At 40.2% G+C, this 22,870-nt stretch overlaps 1 protein-coding gene across 1 annotated transcript in view; it reads right to left on the reverse strand.

Moving 5' to 3' along the window:
- The window catches only part of NCAPD3 (non-SMC condensin II complex subunit D3), a 39,168-nt gene extending 17,883 nt beyond the window's left edge, over window positions 1–21,285 (reverse strand). The window contains exons 1-19 of the mRNA XM_065417196.1: window positions 21,224–21,285; window positions 20,237–20,421; window positions 19,123–19,293; window positions 18,975–19,036; window positions 18,614–18,701; window positions 17,257–17,390; window positions 16,182–16,254; window positions 15,080–15,205; window positions 14,633–14,885; window positions 14,076–14,138; window positions 13,793–13,876; window positions 7,939–8,012; window positions 6,909–7,043; window positions 5,917–6,137; window positions 4,024–4,215; window positions 3,572–3,669; window positions 3,332–3,447; window positions 1,884–1,991; window positions 81–195 (exon numbers count right to left, since the gene is read on the reverse strand). Of these exons, the coding sequence (XP_065273268.1) occupies window positions 81–195; window positions 1,884–1,991; window positions 3,332–3,447; window positions 3,572–3,669; window positions 4,024–4,215; window positions 5,917–6,137; window positions 6,909–7,043; window positions 7,939–8,012; window positions 13,793–13,876; window positions 14,076–14,138; window positions 14,633–14,885; window positions 15,080–15,205; window positions 16,182–16,254; window positions 17,257–17,390; window positions 18,614–18,701; window positions 18,975–19,036; window positions 19,123–19,293; window positions 20,237–20,389 (2,266 nt within the window). The 5' untranslated portion in view covers window positions 20,390–20,421; window positions 21,224–21,285. The remainder of the gene's footprint in view (window positions 1–80; window positions 196–1,883; window positions 1,992–3,331; window positions 3,448–3,571; window positions 3,670–4,023; window positions 4,216–5,916; window positions 6,138–6,908; window positions 7,044–7,938; window positions 8,013–13,792; window positions 13,877–14,075; window positions 14,139–14,632; window positions 14,886–15,079; window positions 15,206–16,181; window positions 16,255–17,256; window positions 17,391–18,613; window positions 18,702–18,974; window positions 19,037–19,122; window positions 19,294–20,236; window positions 20,422–21,223) is intronic.
- Between the last annotated feature and the right edge of the window lie 1,585 nt (window positions 21,286–22,870).

Genomic DNA, 22,870 nt, shown 5'->3' on the forward strand with positions numbered 1-22,870 from the left:
AGACCAAGAATTAAAATACCCTCAAAACCAGAGAGTTTTAGTTCATAAATGCAAATTTAAGAGTAAAGGGAGGACCTCACATTGATCTACATTGACAGGACAAGCCAGAATAGACTGAATCAAAAGAAAGATGCGTTTCTCCACTTTGGCTGGACATAGCTGTGCAGTTTCACCCAAGGTGAATAGATGTCTCACCTAAAGAGAAAAGCAACACTGTCAAAAGATAACAGCAAGGCTGACAATTAAATCAACAAGCTTCCACACACGTTACCCAAGTCAGCCAACGTTTCAGTAGCTTCCAAAACAGCTTAAAATTCCCTCTGCCCTTTAAAAGAGAAGACATCACCTGTGATGTAGGCCTGTATGAGGCTCAGTTAGATCTAATTCATTACTATCTAACTGCAGAGAGCCAAGTTCCTTTAGACCTGTCCCTACTACACGGTGAATTTCAGTGGTGACATCTATTATTGACAAGTTGCGAACAGGCAATTAAATTCCTACTTTTCCCAAAAAACAAAAATGAAGGCAATGACATGATGCATTTTGCATTAGTATAATCACTGCAACTCCCCCAAAACTCTGGAAATCAAGTCTATTCTATAGCTTTCTGGCACATCACTCAACATTTCCATTAGGAATGATATCGAGTCACTGACACACAAGAGTCTATAGACATGTACTCACAGAAATACCACAGGGATTTAGTATTTTCCCCTATAACTGTAAACTAATGATACTCTCCCCTCTCTAGAAACCTCAAGATTGGAGAAAGTAAGAGTGGCAAGGGAATAGAGGAGCTATGTTTCTTCAGCCTCCAATGGATGCAAATGATGACTAGATCCCTTTAAGAATGGACTGCTCTGAGAAGTGAATATGTGAAAATGAGAATTTCTTACTGAAAGCAGTTCCCTGTGTATTAAAGTCATATCTGCTGACTTGAGTTGACAGAGTTTTTACTACTTCTAACTACTGCCACTCCTGCCAAACCAGCACAACTCTGGGAGAATGAAGTGGATTCTGCTCTGGATTGTGCATCAACAGGATAAATCATATTCCAACTGAAAGGGTCGCCCGTGCAACACCCCTTTGCCTTCAAATTGAGAGCTCAGCTACATTTGTGCATCCCAGGTAAAAGCAACAAAGCTGCACAGATCTAACAGGTTCTAATGTTAAGTTAATGGGGTTGCACAGGTCTAAATGAGGGCAACCTTTTGTCTACAGAATGCTTTACGGTGGTGGCAATACATGAATCAGAAGGAGCCTATTTTGACTTTCAATCCATAGACTTGAATTTGCTGACAAATTCCCATAAAACAAGCACATCTGATGTAGAGCCACTGAGATTAAAGAAAAGGTCACCGCACTGATCACATTTGGAGTGTTGTCTTCATTACCATAAGGGCTGGAAAGAGGTTTTTATTTATTTATGTATGTATGTAGTTTAAGGAAAGGCTAGATTCTGTAGAAATTGATGGCCTGGGCTGTCCCACTCACCAAGGAAAGATTCCCAGTTGCAGTCTACTTTCCAAGCCCTACTTCTTATTGTGTGTAATACCGTGTCAAATTTGTGGTGACTGGCCTGGGCCTGCTGTTCTCTAGGACTCACAGGAGAACAAAGTATTGCATCTCATGAACTATTCCAGTGAATATTTATAAAACAAATATATGATTCTAATTCATGTTTATTTCCATAATAAATATCAGAAAAGTAAGCTAAAGGCCAAAAAACAAACAAACAAACAAAACAAAAAAATCCTGTATCAATGTACAAGGCAGAGTACTCCAGAGAACACAGCTCAACTGGACAATCATGCAATCATCATTTTAAAGAGGGAACAAATGAATTCTTTGATCAATCAGTACAGAAAGGATACCAAGCTTACCAAGAGGTCTTCTTGCAGCTGCTCTGCTCCATCCTCTTTGAGGACTATACTGGAGATGTAGCTCTCACAGACAGATACTAGATCTCCACATACCTGGTTGAGCAGCTTCTGTTTCAAGATGAAGGCAAGTCAATGCAGTGCTCGTTAAAGAAATGCATCATGGGTAAAACATCCTCCATGCATTAGTCCTGAATTGGTAAACTAAAACCTTTTTCTAGACTCTGAAATGAATAATATCTCTCTCTCAGCTCCCTCACACTAAGCAGTTTCTCTATGGCTAAAAACTTGTCCCAGTCTTTATTTAACAATCTAGCTGCAGGAATCAGCTGCAAACAAAATCTAGGTAAAAGCTGCAAAAGAACATCTGATCTGAACAGTTATTTTCCTCTTTAGGTTTTAACTTTAAATGCAGGGATTGTTGGTATCTAGGCAGAAAGGGTCAATTGTCTTCATTTGGCATTGCTTTGTGAACCTTACAATCTCCCAATGATAGAAACAGAAGAACCTGCTTTAGCACATTGCTGTAGGAATTTACTAAACAGCATCTCAGCAAAGCACAGTGTGGTTACTGCATTTTCTCAAGCTATTTACTTGGCTACCCATGGTAGATGTCTAAGACACCATTATGAGGTAGATGTGATTAATATTGGGAAAGGAAATTAATCTATATGTAGGAAGAGTCTAATATTGAGGGAAAACTCATGCCAATTTAGCCTTTTTTTTTTTTTTTAAACAACACTGCTTAGGGTGAGCTCTAGAACTTAGCTACTAAAGATAGCCCACTTCCCAGCTACTGAGATGGAGCAGAGAGATGGGCCATAAAAAGGAAGGGAAACCAGGTGGCAAAATTAAAAGGGAGGCAGAATTTTCCACCAGTAAATTAGAATCGCCCCAGCTTTCCGCATTCTGCAGACCTCATTATAAAAGAAAGATCTTTACACAAACCTGCTCCCCTTCCCAGCTTGCCTTAGCTTTGTCACAAGTTGTTCCATTAACAGAGTCTGCGGAACACTGTCACCTACTTTCACTTGTTTGAGTCCACAGCAGGTTGGTAGTGACCAACTTAATCTGGTGGCATATATGGAACCTGTCTGTAGCCTCAACATAATCTACTGGAAAATCATCCAAATCACAAAACTCTGTATCAAAACAGGCACTACTGTAGGTAGTGAATTCAGCAGATTTCAATTGCAAAACATCCTCTTGGAAAAAAAAAAAAAAAAAAAAGAAGCAGCTCTCTCAAACCCATCTTTCACACTAGGTGTATGCCAGTGCTGGTATGATTTACCAATAAAGATGGTTAAACAGAACAGAGGTGCAATTTTCTAGAGTCAGAAGTCTCTTTCCTTTGTGCGCTGAAGAAACCAGCATTTTCAGGAGAAGAAAACGTCTCCGTCTTCTCAAGACATGTGAAATACACTTTTAAAACAGTCTATTCGAAGCCCCACCTGTGCCTCCTCAGGGGCATCTGTGTACGCATGGCAGAGCTTCTGCAGAGCTTCAACAGCTGGGCTAATCACCTCCAGGGGACACTTAAACTGCTTCAGCCAGCACTTGATATCATCTGAAAAGAAGGTCAAACACCTAGCTGAGGCGAGTGCTCATGCTAACTGACTATTAACAGAAAGACAAAAATACAGTGGAGCTGGGAGGCAAAGCTGAACACTGACCCACGCCAAGGCACTCACCAATCAGCCTGCCCTGAGTGTTTCTGGGGAGATGCTTCGCAACGTGGCCAATTACACACAGGATGTGACCTGCGGTATCAGTGCTGGTATTCTGCTGCCTGAAAGGCCGTAAAGGGGACAAATAGAAACATTAATCTAAGAAGAAAAACTGACTAGAGTCAGAAAATCCTTTCATTTGGATTATGCATGCTGAAGACAGAACCGTCAGGTTGAATGAAAACATGATAAAGCTCAAAGGCAACTTTAAGGTACTGGATTATCGGGCTCTACCTCAAGACTGCAGGCCACTGCTTCTCTCCTAGATGGAAGCACTGTTAGCTTAAATTAAGCACTTTGATCTAAGCAGTCACCAAACAGCACTCTACCTGTGGAGAGGCAGGAAGAGGAGATCGTTCTCTTGGCCCGCCCTGTATGTCTCTTTATTGCCGAATGATTAAGATAGAGGTACACACCTGCTGACACTGTCCCAGGATTCAATTATCTTGGAGTAATCCAGCTTGGGTGAGGAACCTGCTACCTTTGCGAGCAGCATCCAGGCTGATGCAGCATGCTCTGTTTCCACATGTGACATTACATTATTTATGAAAGTGGAGGAGAATTTCTCCTTCTGGGACCATATGTAAAAAGCTTTGTTTAAATAACGGCTGCAAGGAAGACAGAAAAGAGAAAAGAGATAAGCACACAACAGACAAAACAGCTAGTCTCGGGAACTGTATTAGGGACCAGCAATTTTAGCCAGTCCACCCTTCACACAGCAGGCAACACAATGAAGCTGGTGACATTGCCGGCTGGTGGCTATTTATGCAAAAAAACTTTTACTTCTCATTGTTCTGAGCAAATCAGGATTTCCATTCTACATTTAACCTCAAATATTTACATCCATATTCCAATTCATAATTCAAGTGCACACAAAGCTTCTGCCACATAGACATGGATGTAACACTATACATTTCAGGTCACTGCTAAATTGGGCCCAATGTCTGGTGTGCTTATAGCCAAGAAAACTTAACTAGAAGAATCCAGCAAGGGAAGATTTTTTGTGGGCGGTTTCTAGCCAACATCCCCAAGCCAAGAAGAAGATAAATTTGTTATTAAGGGACAGGACTGGGATTTATTGGTCTGGGTTTACCCCCATCTCTGAGGAAGCTCACTCTGTGTCATTAGGCAATTCACTTTACCTCTCTGGGCCAAAGTTTCCCCTTTTGTCAAACAAGGACCAGGATACTTGCCTTCCTTCTGCTGGGGGAATTCTGAAACTCAATGTTTATCAAGTGCTTTGAAATTCGCAGTTGGAAAGTGTTATGGATGTGCAAAGTATGATATACAAGGGCCAAAATTAGACTGGTAAAATAATTTTGCAAGCCAGAAAGACAGCACGACCGACAGATCAGTTTTCTATTTAAGATCTATTACATGCTGTTGACTAATAAACATAAGGCTGCTTTTAATCAGTGTTCTGTCCCTGTCATTTTGTGTGTCACCTCATCTCTTTTGCTACTTCCCACAGCGTTCTGCAAAAGGCAGTAAGATACTATTAGTCATAAGACAAGTAACATATTGTACACCAGAATGAAGAGGGGAAAAAAAAACCCATGTACTCTGATCTCTATAAATATATAGATGGTTAATTTTCTCATCACCACACCCTCAATTAACTTTAACAGTCCAAGTTCCTAGCAATACACCAAAAAGACACACCACATGTGTCATTCTCCCATTCAAAGACTGGAGTTCAGGGAAAAGGCATCAATGACAATAAAGTTAAAACATCCAATACACAGGAGAATTGTGCTGTGCTCACCAATTGCCAACATAGAAATAATTGGTTGTTGATTTTCAGGCCTGCTATACCCTGCCCGTTAAACCGGTAGAGCAACACAAGAAGCTTAGAATATAACAATACCCACATTAGCACTGACAGTATCACTTAATAGTAACATGTACTTGTATTACATCTTTCACCTGGGGATCTCAAAGTGCTTTATCAAAAATTAATTAAGCCTCACAACATCCCTGTGCAGTAGGTATTAAATACATTTTAACTGTAAGTAAACACAGATGCACAAAGGTTGGAGTCATACAGAAAGTGAGAGACAGAGATGGGAACAGAACCCTGAACTTGTGTCCCAGTCCTCTACTCTAACCGATAAACAAGCTACTATTGTTCTACAGTGCAATCAATAATCTCCTGATACAGGGTTAGCTGGACACATTTCACGTGTTTTTATATGAGTACAAGCATCATAACAGCAATACATGACTAGAGAAACACGGAGTTGGAAGGGGCCGACATACGAGTCCAAACTCCTCTTTATTGACTGGAATTGGCAGTACAACTGACCTACCTCAACTCCTGGTTTTCTGCAGTGATGAGGGCAAGGAGATCCCAGGCCAGTGTCTGGTTTCGGTCTTCGTGCGTGAACTTACTATAATCTTTAATGTGCTGCAACAAAAGCTGATCAAGGCAATCCAAGGCCTTTTCCTGCACAGAGTTCTCACTGTCCATCACAACAGGGACGACACCTGTTAACCAGGCCTTCTGTATCATAACATTATTGTGTTGAGTCTAAAGAGAAGAAAATTCCATATTAGAAATACTTTGAAGCCAGTAATTCAGATTCTACGCATTCAGATGCTATGGTGGGATTAATGAGAGCCGAGACATGCTGACAGACTCAAGAAATTTTAGTTTCCAAGGTATTGATGGAACAGTATTGAAGTCTTACAGTGTATGGGACCAGTGGCCTTAAATCTCTTCATCACCATGGAATTGCTGAATATTATATTCATGATCAAGGTATCAGTTATTCCTACTGACCTGAGGTTTGTAATATTTATTTACTAAAACTAAAATCAGTGTGACACAGTGTCCCAGTAAAGCACTACAACAGGCCACTTAAAACGAGCAGTAGTGAGCTGTGCCTAAAAAAACTTGTGCTCTTATCCTACTTTACTAACCTTTTGTAAATAAATATCAAAGCAGGAAAAATCTTTCAATGATACAATCTGCATACTGCAATCTCAGTACGATTCAGACTTTTTTTTTTTTTTAACCTGACAAGGTGAACAACAAACGTACCAATTTGCTACAGGAGAGCTGTATCAGAGCCAGAAAGAGATGTTTTTAACAATAGGAAATGTCTAATGTTATTCACAACTATGCGTAAGAGTAAGATATGTCTTTCATGTCACAGGCAACGAAGTTAAATCAGTCTAAAGAAATTCAGTGGAGAAATAAGTGGCTAGTAATTTATGAGGTCTTTTCCCTCTTTTTTCCCCTTTAAATAAAATTATACTCTGCCAGTCTTGATAAATATTGTGCATTCTTTCCCCTCACCATAAGGAGCTCTGTAATCGACTGTAGTGCCTGCTTCCGTACAGAGACGGCAGGGTCCCGGCAGCGATCTTGAAGAGTGGACAAGTCTTCTGGGGTACATGGGATCACCTTGTGCTTCAAAATACTCATGAAGACCTATAAATCAATCACCATGACAACACTGATAGGAATACAATGGGTGCACATTTGGCTGCCAACGAAAAATCCAATCCACTTCCTATTGATTTCAATGGGAGAAGAACTGGTCCCAATGACAGTAAATCCCAAGACTTAGAGGTACACTGGGGGACACAAAAACTGAAAGTGAACAGGCTTTGTAACAGCACTTAGGTAAAGTTAGCTTCACCTTTCCCCCTGTACAGTCACAATCAGTTTCCCTTTGCATTTGTGTGGGTCATCACACAGTAACAAGGGAAAGGAAAACATTCTAAAGACCCAAAACAATACATTTGTAAAAGTATAAATCAACTATCAAGAGAACTGTGGGGCCAGGATTATATGCTTAACTATTTTCACTTTTTTTTTTTTTTTTTAAACTGACTAGATTTCAAGAGGACAGTCTCTTTCAAGACCAACTGCCTGTTATTCTAAGATTATTTTTTTTTTAAACTAAAGCAGCACACTCCAAAATCGAAGCTGGATAAAATCCAGTTCCTTTGTAAATGAGTTCATGAATTCTTGACTAACTACCCAACTAACATGCCTCAATTTATATAAGGAAGTTGCTTAAATTAAAAGCCTACTGACATTTGAAAAGAAGCCCTATTTCTAAATGATGGAATAAGTGATCTTCAACGAGAGTACTGGTAGAATTCTTCATCATCATTGTGCTTGCATTATTCACTCATCAATTATCAGGAACAAGTGGAGAAGGCATTTTGAAAGACCTGCCTGTATGCTGCAGGAGCAGCAAAATGAGGCCATGATCCATCAATGAGCTCCATGTGGGCAGATCACTGCATGAATTCATTGCAGGATGTTAGCCTACATGTTTATATTAATAGCACACAGTACTCAGTAGAGAATATACCTGGAGTGCAGACTTCCGGACATTTGTCTTCTCATCCCCTGCTCTCAGTCTCAGCATAACCATGATCTCCTTCCCTGTCCAGGGAAAGCATGGAAAGAGAGTCATGAGATCCAACACAGGTAGAGACTGCAGCACCACCAGGAGATACTGATAGGGCAAGCAGCACACTCTGACAAGGTAGAGCACAGCTCCGCACTCTGTTGAGCATCAGTTGTTGACAGGGAAAGAAAAACCACACACGATCTGGCAGGTAAACCAAAGAAAAACTGATTTTCAAATACTTTATTTGTAATTTTAAATATATTTGTATTGTTTTCATATTTTAGGTAAAATCCTGAAAGGAAAGTTATGTACAGAAGAATGGCTATACTGGGTCAGACCAATGGTCCATCTAGCCCAATATTCTGTGTCTGACAGTGGTCAGTGCCAGTGAACAGAACAGGGCAATTGCAAGAGATCCATCCCCTGCCACATCCAGTCCCAACTTCTGGCAGTTGGAAGTTTAGGGGCACCAGGCGCAGGGGGTTGCATCCCTGACCATCTTGGCTAATAGCCATTGATGGACCTATGCTCCATGAACTTATCTAATTCTTTTTTGACCAAGTTATACTTATCCATGTTTACTCCAAGGTCTCTTTCGTGTGTTTTAACGGCTAATTTAGAAACAATCATTTTGTGTATATAGTTGGGATTATTTTTTCCAATGTCCATTACTTTACACTTACCAAACACTGAATTTCATCTGCCATTTTGTTACCCAGTCACCCAATTTTGTGAGATCCCTTTGTAACTGTTCGCAGCCAGCTTTGAACTTAACTGTCGCATCATTTGCAAACTTTGCCATCTCACTCTTTACCACTTTTTCCAGATTATTTATGAACACTTTGAACAGCACTGGTTCCAGGACAGATCCCTGGGGCACCCAGCTATTTACCGCTCTCCATTGTGAAAACTGACCATATATTCTTACCGTTGTTTCCGATCTTTCAACTAGTTACTGATCCATGAGAGGACCTTCCCTCATATCCCTTGACTGCTTACTTTACTTAGAAGCCTTCGGTGAGGGACATTGTCAAAGGCTTTCTGAAAATCCAAGAATACTATATCGACTGGATCACTCTTGCCCACATGCTTGTTGACTCCCTTAAAGAAGTCTAATAGATTGGAGAGGCATGATTTCCCTTTAAAAAAGCTGTCTTGACTCTTTCCCAACGTATCATGTTAATCTATGTGCCTGATAATTCTGTTCTTCATTATAGTTTCAACCAATTTTCCTGGTACTGAAGTTAGGCTTACTAGGCTTACTAACTGCCAGGATCACCTCTGGAACCTTTTTAAAAAATAGGTGTTACATTAGCTATCCTACAATCAACCAGTACAAAGGCTGACTTAAGCGACAGGTTACATACCACAATTGGTAGTTCTGCAATTTCATATTTGAGTTCCTTCAGAATGTTTGGGGGATACCATCTGGTCCTGGTGACTTACTACTGTTTAATTTATCAATTTGTTCCAAAACCTCCTTTACTGACACCTCAGTCTGGGACAGTTTCTCAGATTTGTCACCAAAAAAGAATGGCTCAGATGTGGGGATCTCCTCTACATCCCCTCTAATATCCTGGGACCAACATGGCTACACCAACAATTTTTAAAGGACACCTTTTTGCCTCTAACCACCTCTTTCACTCTGCTATTTAGCCATGTTGGCATTTTTTTAGTTCTATTATTCTTTTTCTTATTTGGGGTGTACATTTAGTTTGAGCCTCTATTATGATGTTTTTAAATAGCCTCCTTGCAGTTTGCAGGCATTTTACCTTTGTGACTGTTCCTTTTAATTTCCATTTAACTAGCTCTCTCATGTTTGTGTGGTTTCCCTTTTTGAAGCTAAATGCTACTGTGGTGGGTTTCTTTGGTATTTTCCCCCCTACAAGTATGCTAAATTACTATTACCGAGCAGTTCAGCTATATTCATCTCTTGGACCAGATCCTGCATTCCACTTAGGACTAAATCAAGAATTGCCTTTCCCTTGTGGGTTCCAGGACAAGTTGCTCCATGAAGCAGTCATTTAATATGTCTAGAAGTCTCTGCATCCTTCCCTGAGGCAACACATACCCAGGCAAGATGAGCATAGTTGAAATCCCCCGTTATTATTGCCTTTTCTGCTTCTGTAGCATCTCTAAACGTTTTGGAAAAATAAAATAAAAATAAAGGGAATATGTAATTTTTGACCAATTGTTTTTCTTTATAAAGGGGCCTCAGATCATTTTTAACCTTAAAAGCCTTATCAAATTAAAACCGTGCAAAACTCTCAAGAAAGTCTGTATGATGGTAACTCTGCTGTTTGTGGGACAGAGATTTGGGTAGCGGGACATGAGAAAACTCCTCGGAAATAATCTAAAATGGGTTACAAGCCTCACACACTAGAATCTCAGTATGCTTTACAAACATTAGTGAATTAAACCTCACAACCCCCTGTGATGAAGGAAGTATTAATAAATCTATTTTGCAGATGGGGAATTTATGGCATAGAAGGGTCAAGTGACTTGCATGAAGTCACAGAGTCAGTGGCAGAGCAAAAATAGAACTCAAGAGTCCTGGTGGAAGCAGAAGAACACTTCCGCTCCCTATACATGCAAATTAGGCCTAAAACTTTTATTTTCCTTGCCCATACTGAAACAAACTTTTACACATGATTAGGGGAAATTATATAGTCTACCAGCGAGTTTATTAATTGGTAGATGTAACTAGGTTCCTATATTGTCAGTTATCACCCTTGACACACAGAATTATCAGCATTCCAGCATTAAAACTGGTTGTTCTGGCGAATTAGCTTCAATCCTGCTGTTATCTTTCAGAGCTCCTATAGTGGAATTTCCTACATGTTCATCTTCTTCTATGTATACTTTGCAAAGTCTCCATGTAAAATGATTCCCCAATTAAACAGTGTTTCTATAATACATGTCCAGCTTGGAGCACTGCGCGCTTCTCTGTTCTAGTCAGTAAAAGCCTGATCCAAAGACCTCTGAAGTCAATGGGAATCATTCCACTGTCTTTAATGGACTTTGGATTGGGCCCTAAATGCCTTTTTTAAAGGGCAGCTATTCTCTCCACTTGACTCCAGCTGCTAGATGGCTTGATAATATCAGATTCTTTTACTGGAACAGAGATATACTGCCTCAATTAGTAGCAACAAGTTTTCTGGGGAGGTCAGTCCATGACAAACTAAACTATTGCAGGGGGAACCAACTGGCTAAGATAATCATGCTCTTGCCAACTGGCACTGACTGAGCATTTCAGCATAATGGACGGGAACAGTATCAAGGTGACCTTCAGCAGGCAGAGAAGGACTAGAAAGGGAACAAACATGATGTAGTACACATAATGCACTGCATGCTGTGTAACATACATTAGCCCTATTGTACTCCTGGGGGAATTCTGCGCCAAAATATTCTGCACCAAATATGCACACAATATTTTAAAATTCTGCAAAATTCTTCATATTTTATTGGTCAAATGGTTTCAATTCTTTCGGTAATTTAGTTAAACTACAATACAATGGATGAAGAATTGGAGTGGGGAGCATTGGAGGAAATCCCCAAACTCCCTTTCAGAATAGTAATGTAGCAAGGTTTGACCCTTTATTTCTAGTTTCATAGAATATCAGGGTTGGAAGGAACCTCAAGAGGTCATCTAGTCCAACCCCCTGCTAAAAGCAGGATTAATCCCCAGACAGATCAGATATGTGCCCCAGATCCCTAAATGGCCCCCTCAAGGATTGAACTCACAACCCTGGGTTTAGCAGGCCAATGCTCAAACCACTGAGCTATCCCTCTTAGTCAACAAATATATGCAGCCATATGCTCAGGATTACATCAGAGGCAACTGAAGAACAAGTGAGGGCTGGGGAATCAAACTCACAGTTTGTATGGGCTACTGACCATCTCCAGAAAGGTCAGTCGCAAACAGTTCATGGAGCACATTTTGATAGGAAGTTTTTTCAGTCCAAAAATTTAGACCAGTTTTAATCACTAAAGCACCTTAAGCATTTATAAGGCCATACTATCCTTTACACCATTCTGGCCATGTAAAGGAGCCTTAAAACTTTTACACCTGTTGTATACTCCTGGGGGAGTCCTCTAAGAACAATGGGAACAAATCCCTAAGCAGGCAGGCTGCTACACTCTGCTCTGCCTGAGGGGACAGAGCCTGCCCGACGCCTCGCTCCTCAGAAACACCCCGAAGCTCTGCCCCTCCATGCCAAGTGTGCTGCAATAGCAAGCGAGTGGGACAGTCTCTCTCTTGCATGACTGCCCAGGCCTTCCCCTCCCCCACGGCGGTGATTTATGTCTCAACTGGCTGCTCCAGGCACCCAAACCAATCTGCCTGCGTTGCTGGGGAGGGGTGTGTGACCACTCTTGCGGCTTCCTTTGCTTCCCCTTCAGAAGTCATTTTTCTGCAGGGAAGCAAAGAAATTTGCTGGGGACATGAATTCTGCACACAGGCAGTGATGCAGAATTCCCCCAGGAGTAGCCCCATTGGGCCAACACCGGTATTCTTTTGTCTCTTCTATACATGGGTTTGGTCACATTTTGAATACATTGTTTACCATTTCTTTTCTTTCTAAAATATTTGAACTGTGTGGTCCTCATGTAAGTAAGAAATTAGCACAGGCCTGAGTCAAGTATAATGCAGCCAGACAACTCTGCTAATGTACCTCAACTTTGGCTCACATGTCCCCGGTGTTCCAGCTATCCTATCAAGCACAGCCAGCCCACTGCACTGAGTTATTGTTATTAATTTGTTTTATTAAGTGCCACACTCCTTACTCCATGGAGCCTACAACCTAAATAGAGAACACATCATACACTGAGTGGCCTAGAGGCATTTCTATCTGAGAGAGTAGTACTTATAAGAATATCATATGTTTTACTGAGTGGATTCTTATTGGTTTTAAGGAAGGATTTTAATAGAGAAGATGGGGGCCTGTCACACTGAGATAGGGAGGGAGTTCCTGTGTAGGGAGCAGCATGGGACAAGTAACAAAGACATACATGAGGGACACAAGGGGAATAGTGAAGTGGGATTATTAGCTGTACAAAGGGAATGGTGGTGGGAGGAGTAATAAATATGAGAGCAAAGATGTAGGTACAGCTGTGCAGTTCCCAAAAGCTCAGGACAAGATGCCTGAACATGAGGTGGAAAATGAAAAGGAGCCAGTGGAGGGATTCCAAGAGGTTAATAATGTGATACGTGCTGAGCTGCCAAGCTGCGCGCTAATTTCTGTTATGTGGACAAGTTCGGACTAGTGGCTAGCCATGTTGCATCAGTCCATTTAACCTCATAACCTGCTTTCAGCAGTAGCCAATACCTGATGCTGTAGAGAAGTGAATTCCACTCCCACATAATGCACCTAGTCAGAGGTGCAATATTTTATGTGGGGAAAACATACTTGTTCCTTGTGCACTGAAGCAAGAGATTTTATTAATATTATCATAAGCGATGGAGCTACAAGTGTTATAATCCACGTAATTTACTCCTTCCAAAAGAGATGGTAATTAATCTGTTTTTTGACAAGTGCTTCTGCCACATCAGTAGAAATGAACATCAATATGTCAAGATTAAATATACTTTCCAGAGCGGTCCATCCAGACTTAAATGGAAATGGAATTTCTTTAAAACTGAAAATTCCACTTCTCCCCTCATTACACATACGTGGAACCTAAAATCTCCATGGAAAGATCTGTCTACTTGTATAGAAAACTAGATGCTGAATACACATAAGAGGATCTGATTGCCATTAGACATTGCCAAAACCTAATATCAGCTGAAAAGACAAGTGTGATTTTAACGTACCATCAAACATAGTGGTATCACCATCCCTGGTCAATTCAATGGTCTTGAAAGTCGGAAGAGTCTTCAGTGGATGGTCGGAGTGAGCTAAGAGAAGAAAAGAAAAAAAAATCAGTAAATCAAAGGATTGAGCATACAAAAAGGACACGTTCTCTGCACAGTGTGGCGCATCACTAAATGGAGAATGTTATGTACCCCCCCAAGATTTCATATATCAAAATTATTTCTCTGTAGAGAACATAAGGCATGTGGAGGAAAAAGAAACATTTATAAGAGAAGACTTTACCTTCTGTGTGGGTTACAAAACTCTCAGAGTAGTTGTTTGTGTCTAAAAGTGTATGACCAGAAGCTGCAGAAAGAAGAAAAAGATTCAAACAAGATAATTCCATTCAGGATTCTTCTTCTTTCCAAAAATAATCAGGCAGGTAATCTAAGAATAGGATAAAAGCCATCTGGCTTTTATCACACCATGGGAAGTTTAGAATGCTAAACAGGAGAGATTTAAACTTCCCAGACACTAAAGGTTTCTGAAGATATAACTGTGTGTCAGGAATGAGGAATTTATTTATTTTTTAAATGAGTCATTTAGTAGCTTGTAAATGTCTTTCAAAGTCATCACACAGAGGAGTCTATTTAAAACAATCATATTGTCAATAAAGCCTTTCTAAATATAAGTTGTAATGAGTAACAAGACACATCTACCTTTTCACTTTGTCATAACACCTGAGGGACCTCGGCCCAGATTTCTAATTCCTTGACAATTAGATCTTTGATCTCCCAATAATTATTCCCCCCAAAATTCAAGAGACATTTAGCAATACTGAATTCAGCTGCCATACTTACTGCCTTGTAATAGCTCCTGTATACTCTCCAACGTAGTGGCAGTTTTCATTTCCAGACAGTAAGCAAAACTGGATAGTGCTTTGCTGCGGACCGTAGGTGCCTTGTCTGAGCAGCGGCCAAACACCATATCCTGCACCAGAAACTTGTGCTTTAGAAGCTTCTGATGATCCACAGACAAGGAGCTGTCCGGTTTCCTCTCTGGCAGGTCCAACAGAGCTAAGGCTACATCAAGGGCAAACACTCTGTAGGGAATCTATGGAAGTGAAGAACACAAGATTCTCTATTACGGAAGTGTTAAAGCACCGAGACATCTATCACAGCTGTAATCTAGTTGCTACGAGCCACCAGCAATAAGAAAAATACTATTTAGTACTTATACAGTGTTTTACATGCTCAAAATACAGCTTTGTCCAAAGGTCTGGTGTATTAAATAGGATATACACTTACCTTGGTATTATGTGAGTACCTATAAAGCCAAGCTATAAAGTCAGCATACTCTGCACAAGGGAGCTTATTCAGCAATTGCATCAGGGCTTGCGCGGCATAGGTACGATAGTCAGCTTTATCTGGGACCTGAAATACAAGGACAAGGGAATTTGCCAAGACCAATATTCGGATGGTCTGTTATGATAGCTAAAACGCATTTCAGTCCTCAGAATAAATATCAGTTTATTCAAGAGGGTAATATGGCCTAGCAGTTCGAGCACAGGACTGTCAATCAGGAATTCCAGCATTCTAAGCTTGTCTTTGCCAATGGATCAACATATGGCCTCGGGCAACTCTCAAACCCTCAAAAGCAAAGATTCCCCCTTTATAAAACGGGGATAATACTAGCTTCCCGAGGCAACTGAAGACTGGAAAAACTTGATCTTGATTTAAAGGGTGATCCATGGACAGCTGGCTGGTCACACGGCTCTTGTAAACCTTAGCCAGGATGGGTAAGGAATGGTGTCCCTAGCCTCTGTTTGTCAGAGGATGGAGATGGATGGCAGGAGAGAGATCACTTGATCATTGCCTGCTAGGTCCACTCCCTCTGGGGCACCTGGCATTGGCCACTGTCGGTAGACAGGATACTGGGCTAGATGGACCTTTGGTCTGACCCGGTACGGCCGTTCTTATGTTCTTGTTATGTTGTTTCCAGCTAATAAAGTCACACTGACAGTAACTACATATATGTTAAATGTTTCTCTATTTTTACTTGGCCACATAAGTAATTGCTTTGTCACAGGATTTTAATTTTTTTTGTTAAAGATGTCAATAGAAGGTACAAGCAATTGTGAACAGTGGAGAAGTGTCCATGAGACTCTCTCTGCTAAGATTCGTGCCATACTTTGACAGTTTGAAAACACTTACACGGATCTAAAGCGTCACTCTATCACAAGAATCTCAGACATACTAAAATACCCAACAGAAGACCCATGGTGATAAAGTTTTTTAAACAGTGAAAGTTAAGGAAATGGATTCTCCACGTTCGTTCACAGGCATCACAGTCTATCCAAGAATAGTGCCACTGTCTTTAGATCCGAGATATAAAAAGGAGCTAACATACCTTGGCACAGATATGCTGGAGTAAGATTCGGAGCACAGGAAAGGCGACTTCCTTTAGTTCGTCTACTATAGAGCTGCACAAAACAGAAACAAGCAACTTATAACAGGTTGCTATTGTAATAGGGAGCAAAAAATTAGCACAAGGCCATCTCCTACATTCAGACAGGCAGCTGTACACAGAGCTTCCTTATTCCTACTCTGACTGTTAAATATTGTTCACTGGTCTCTGTATAAACTGTGCTTTTAAAATATTCTTGTTTCAAAGTGCAGGAAGAGGAAGTCAGAAATAGCAGCTGCTCCCAAAAGCAACACATTAGAAGTAGTGTACTAAAAACAAACTCCATGTAACAGTTAGCTAACCCTCACCCTCTTGTGACTGCTGCATAGGATAACATCGTAAAGCTCCATACCTGGGTCAGTTCTGGTATTAAGTCCACCGGTACCCAAGTGTTCGAAGTCCTCACCAGTTAGTTGCAATTAAACAATCATTTAGATAGAGCCAAAAACTCGAGCAGCACTTTGCAAAACCGAATTAGATATGTACTGTCTGTCCCAAACACCTGCGTTCTATAGTAGACAAGATAAGGGACAGCAGTACAGGTAGGGGATGCACAGAAAGATGGAGAGCCTATACAAGAAAGATTCCTGTAAAGAACAGGTTTTAAGAATAGGGTTTGAGGAAAGAACGGGCCCTTGGCAGATGAAAAGTAGGATATTGTTCCAAGTATAAGGGACAGCATAAATGAAAGCAAAAAGCTAAGAAACAGAAAGATGACTGGAGAATTAAAGGATAAATTCCTAACTAAATGATAATGAACTAAAATCCCCCCAATTTGCTGCAAGTCTAAAACAGGAGATCTTTGCCCTCCCATCCCACTTTTCAACATTCAGTGTCATCCCCCCGTCCCCGCCCCCGAAGACAAGTCCTATGTTAGCTCTTATGACAGAAATTGAAATTAATCCTCACCTACACACAACAGCTTCAGAATAAGCCTTAGTTATTCTAATCCCTCTATTAACTAGCAATGAAGAGTAAGATAATGCCAGAGGGAAAACCCAACAATTTTGTACTTCACCTGATGAATTTTATTCCCTGATTCCTAGCACCAATAACCTGTGGTGTGACAGAAAGGGCTGTATGCCTGGATCCTTCTTCCCCTTCCAGCATGAGGATGACATTGAGGAGACGATGGAAGATACGGTGCAGAGTCTGAAAGAAAAAGACACCCAGAATCAGCTGATCTTCAGCAACAGGTACAGGAACTAGAACACCACTCTGCCTTGGTTAATAAAATAATCCAAGCAGGTTCATACTAAACAATTTTCCCTAACAAAATCCGAACAGAATACTTTAAAAGGGAAGCTACATACACAGAGAGCATCTTTTTTATAGTGGGGTTATACTTACCCTAACTGATGTCATACAAGCCTGAAAAGACCTAAAACATTACTTTCCAGCAGGGCAATCAAGTTAAAAAGGTGCATAATTTCAAGTGGAACACAATATAGGAGTAACTGGTTGAAATTTAACAGCCTTTGGTGTATAGGCAGTCAGGCTTCTGGCCTTAAACTCTATGAATCAGTTACAACAGAAATCCACAGAATTTGGGGAAATTCATTACTTTCTCACAGAAAACACCTTAAATTAAATGCCTTTGCTTCCTTATGCACTGATGGTGCAGAAGGTACATTTTTGGCATTCCATTGCTTGCCATAATTTAGCTGTCACACTGTCCCTATTATTCATATCATTTGACTGAGGGGCCTGAGCAGCGAAGAGATAGAAAGGAGGATTCAAACTCTGAAAAATGAGCACTAGTGGCCTCTTGACATTGTATTACAATCCAGAAAAACATGGATACTTGGTAAGTTCACATGCTCTATGGAAACAGGTACAATATACAAATAATTAAGCATTTATGCGGGGTGCTTGATTTAACAAATTAATAAAAAAGGCCAAGCTGTAGACTTCTGGTATAATTAGAATTTTCTGCCAATTTGCATTAATCCTGTTTACCACAGTGTGTAATATTCCCACAATCCCCACTGTCCACTATCACCAAACAATGCCACAACAGAGACTACTAACAGATAGAATTAGAGCACCACCTAGCAGGAAGCAAAAGAAGTGTCAGTTCAAGTCAGTAACTGTTCAGATCCTCTGCGCTAAGATATTAAAGAGATGCAACTTTACATAGCTATCCTGATTTTGAAACACAATTACCAAAATGTTTTCATTAAACTATGCTGTATAGATAGACAACAAATCATCACAGAAGTCACAGGACATAGGAATGAGGAAAAAGAGGTACCTAAGCCTATCTCCAACTGGGAAACATATGTATATAATGAAAGCGACCTGCTAAAGGGGGAAATAATTGTTTCTTTTCGACGTATAAATAAAGACCTGAAAGATTCTGTCAAGACTTTTACCTTATTTTCTACACCATGAAGCGGGGAGCACAGCAACCGCAGCCCGTGATAGGCCAACTCTGGGACGTATTTCGCTTGGTTAATATTCCTAAACAAAAGAACACATTGAGATGGCTTCATCTACTGTTGGGTATTTATTTACTTTAATAAAGTGACCAAACATACTCTGTATTAACTGGAAAGACATGTTTAAAATTCACTGAATATCATTTCTATGTAAATTAGGAAGAACACACATTCCAATATTATCTAGAGAAAAATCACGGTTTTCATTTTAACATCCACAGAGTAATAATACTTAATATATTCACCGCTTTACCTCTTCCAAACAATGTATAAACATTAAGAAGTAATAGCTCACATTGTTCCTGAAAACTCGAATTCATGCACTGCAGGCTCAAAACTTGTCAACTCAACAAAGGTCTGCAAGAAAGCAAAGGGGTGAGGTTATGTGAGGGGCAGTGATGAGGATCTGTCGGTGTGCCTTAGTCCTTAGTAGTCTCAGTTACCTGCATGCAGTTCTGCACACAATGCGGTTTCTCTTTCAGAGAGAACTTGGGCAGAAGTCTTAAGAAGTTTTTCAGGAGGAAGAAGATGGCTTCCCGAATTTGAAGCAGGTCATGTGCTGAAAAATAAATCTCTTCTTCTTGATCCTCATCCTCTTCAAAAATCTCATCCATCTAGATTGGTAGAAGACAGAACCAGCATTTATCATAGCTACAATCGCTTTTTTACGTAGAAAGCAGAAACTCTTATTTGTACTATGCAGAAACTCTGAGGCTAGAATTTACTTAATTAATAGTAAAGCAGGATTGGAATTTGTATCCAATGTACCAAATATTTTATTTCAAAATATTTAAAAGGCATTTAGTATTAGTTGGGAAAAGAGAGAAGGGGGCTCGCAGAAAAACCTCACACAGCTTGTTCCCATCTGAGAGTTTACAAACAAAAACCCCTGCAGAACTAGGGTTGGGCGTCTGAATTCTGATATTGATGTACACAAAGCCAAATTCCTAGCTCGGCCTACTCTTTTCCACCCTCCCTCATCATGACCCTGCCCTCATGTTCCCTCAGATTTCTGATGTCCAGTTCAGGACTCAACTAAATGTTAACAAATATAACAAAGAAGGTTTTAGAAAAGCTAGAACGTTTCAAGAGGTGCACTTCATAAGAGGCTGCAAGTATTTAGCCCTTAGACTCCCATCATTAGATTAGTACAGAGATCTGAATACTCTTAGTCCTCTAGTTCTATTAACATGCAGGTCTCTTAAATGTACAAGACAGCTACAGCTGCATTCATGATTAACATCAACTTGTCTATATGCTGCTGAACGTGTTAACAATATACTGAAGAACAGTACGCCTTCTTATATCGCAACTCACTCATCATCAAAGAAACTGCCAGCTAACTTTCCATGCCTGGCTTTTCAGAAGTTTGTAACAATGTTCAAAGTAAAAAGAACACAGCTTGATTTCAGAATGCAAGGTTGAGAGAGTAAAGTGCTGGAAGATAAGAGAAGTCTCATTTTGACTTGGAAACTAAATAAGTTTCCTACTGATTTATGAATTAATAGAGAGCATAAAGGTACTGTATCTGAAGATATTGTATGAACATCATCTTACATCAAAGTTCTCCTTCCTGGTTGGCCTTCCTTTCTTTTTATTTCTTCTTGCTTCAGCCTGAGAGCTTTTAGCATGATCCTTTTTCCTTTTCCTAGTCAATTCACATCCCTGAGGCCAGCTCTTTCTCAGGGTCTGAAGACATTTGTCAAACATCACTTGATGGAACACCTGATTAGCTACGCTGCCTGCCCAGAAACAAAACAGATCAGGATTTAAGCCATTTTCAGAACAAAACTACAAATACATGAAAAGCATAAAATTATTCAGCCATCTGCTCCACTTGTTAGCACAATCAGATGGCTAGAACACGAGCGCCATCCTGGTGACTTGAGGTTCAGAAAATGAAAATCAGTATTTAAATTAACAAAATTAAATTGCAGGAAGGAGTAAAATCAGCAAAAACATTCTCAGTTGGTGCTTACAGAACAGGACAACGAGCCAATCTGGAATTTGCTGTATTATTTAACACAAAACTTTTAACTAGAATGTACATCAGCCTTAAAACACAAAAGGATGCAGCCATAGTCAGTCTGCTAGAAAACTCTGATTACCTTTTATTTTAATCAGAGAATTTTGCTTTCATGATCAGCCTGAAAGCACTAGTGAGCTAAATCCTCTCTATCTACAAAGCAGGTACAGCACAAGCACTGGCAGTACAATCTTCCCTTGGAGAAGTTCAATCTCCATGTCACATTCAGGCCTCTCTGCTAAAACTGCCAATAAGGGGGACAGACTGATGAAGATGTCTGGCAATTAGGACCTGGACTGAGATCATCAAATTGTTTCACATAGGACACCAAACCACTAAGACTATAGCAACTTTCCAGCACTGCACATCCACACAACTATAGAGGAGAATGGCTCAACAGCCATTTCCTATCCCACTTCATGTTCTTATGAACAAGAGACATGTCAAAGCACTGTCCAGACAGCTTGAGCCAAATTAGCCACACTAGCAAGAACAGAAAGGAAGGTCTATCTACTTACCTGGGATTTCAAGCAGTAAGTAGTACAGCCCAGCAGCATGGAGAGCATATATCCGCTGCTGTACATTAGCCTTTTTATTCTGGGCCACTTGGACAAAGTGATACAACACAGCCACAAGAGCATTGGGGGAGAGATTGTTCTCAGCAAAGAGGGTCCAGATACTCTGAGACAAAGCAGAAAACTGACAGTAAGAACTATGGTAAATCTCACATCAATTCCCCCCTCTGAGGGCACTTGCTATCATGGCCACTCAGATCAAAAAGGACACAAAGGGCTGTGATGCTGGTTTGAAGGAGAAACAGGTCATTCACACGCTAGATTTTTTTTTTTTTTTAATTCACTGAACCACATCACTTGGGATAACCAAACTTGTTTAAATTAGAGATTTTCTTTCATGATTTTAAGTAAATGGATGGAGAAGAGATGGTTAGAATAACACTTACGTTCACAAGACGCCTAGCCACGACTTAACTGTAGAACTCTTTTGTGAACCACACCAGGGCAATACATTTCCCTGTCAGCTACCATTAAGATTTTGAAAAGTTGTCCTTCTGTCCACTCCCCACATATGTAGGTTTTTTATTTTAATATCCCTTCTCTGAAACAGCCTGCATCTCAGATATGTATTCTTTGAATACAACTGTATAAAATATCAGTTACTCATTCGGAGGTCAAAATATTTAATTACTAAACTACTACAGAAAGATGGGGAGAGCATGGATAGTAGGAAGATTCAGTGGGTACATCTTTGCCACCAAGTAGAGACATGGATAATTTCCAACTTACTTCAGTGGTCCCATGGTCCTCGGCAACAAAAGAGTAGAGATTCTTGTAAAGTTCGCTGAAGGCATCAAGTCCATCCTCTGTGATCCCTTCTTCTATTCTGGAATCCAGAGGCTCTGTCTCAGTGAAATCTAGTTCCCAGACTGTGTCAACCCAGGCTGGGGGAAAAAAGATGCAAAACACACACACTTATTCAAAAAATAAAAAATATAATACATTTATGTAGAACTTTTCATTCCAAAGCACTTTATAAGTTTTATGTAAAAATATAAACAGGGATCACTTCACTTACAACTGAAGTGTGGCCACTTCTGAGAAGGAATGTGGCAGGTTTTTTATGAGTATAAAACAGTTTAGGACAGGAGTACTAATACCTGCAATTTGGGCTGGTATTAACAAAACCTTTAGAACAACAATCCTTTAAAGAAAAATCTCTCACTTTGACTTATTTAAATGCACCTATTTAAACTTCAAGCAAAAATACAACTTATAAAAAAACATTAAAAAAATGAGTCAGGTCAATATTCACAAGGTGACTCCCTCCAGCTAATCAAGAATAAAGTCTTCCCCACGCCCAATCCCTTCAGGAAAACCTCAGAAATTGTACAGTCCTTGCACTGTGCAATGAAGTTCAACAATTCAATGTTTTGTTAGTGAACTGGCAAAGGACACTTTCAGAGCAAAGGACCCTTTCCCAAAAACATCCTGCCACAGGCCTCTCCTTAAGGGTCTGTTAACTCAGGAGCCTCAGATGATCGCAGATGTGTCAGTCTCTTTCAATATGTGATTCTGTATCTTAAACCATTTGGAGCTCTATAGGTCTAAAACTTAGAAGCTATTTTTTCTTGTCCCTGTGCAGATTAT

Source organism: Emys orbicularis, chromosome 15, assembly GCF_028017835.1.
Source record: "Emys orbicularis isolate rEmyOrb1 chromosome 15, rEmyOrb1.hap1, whole genome shotgun sequence".
NCBI lineage: Eukaryota > Metazoa > Chordata > Testudines > Emydidae > Emys > Emys orbicularis.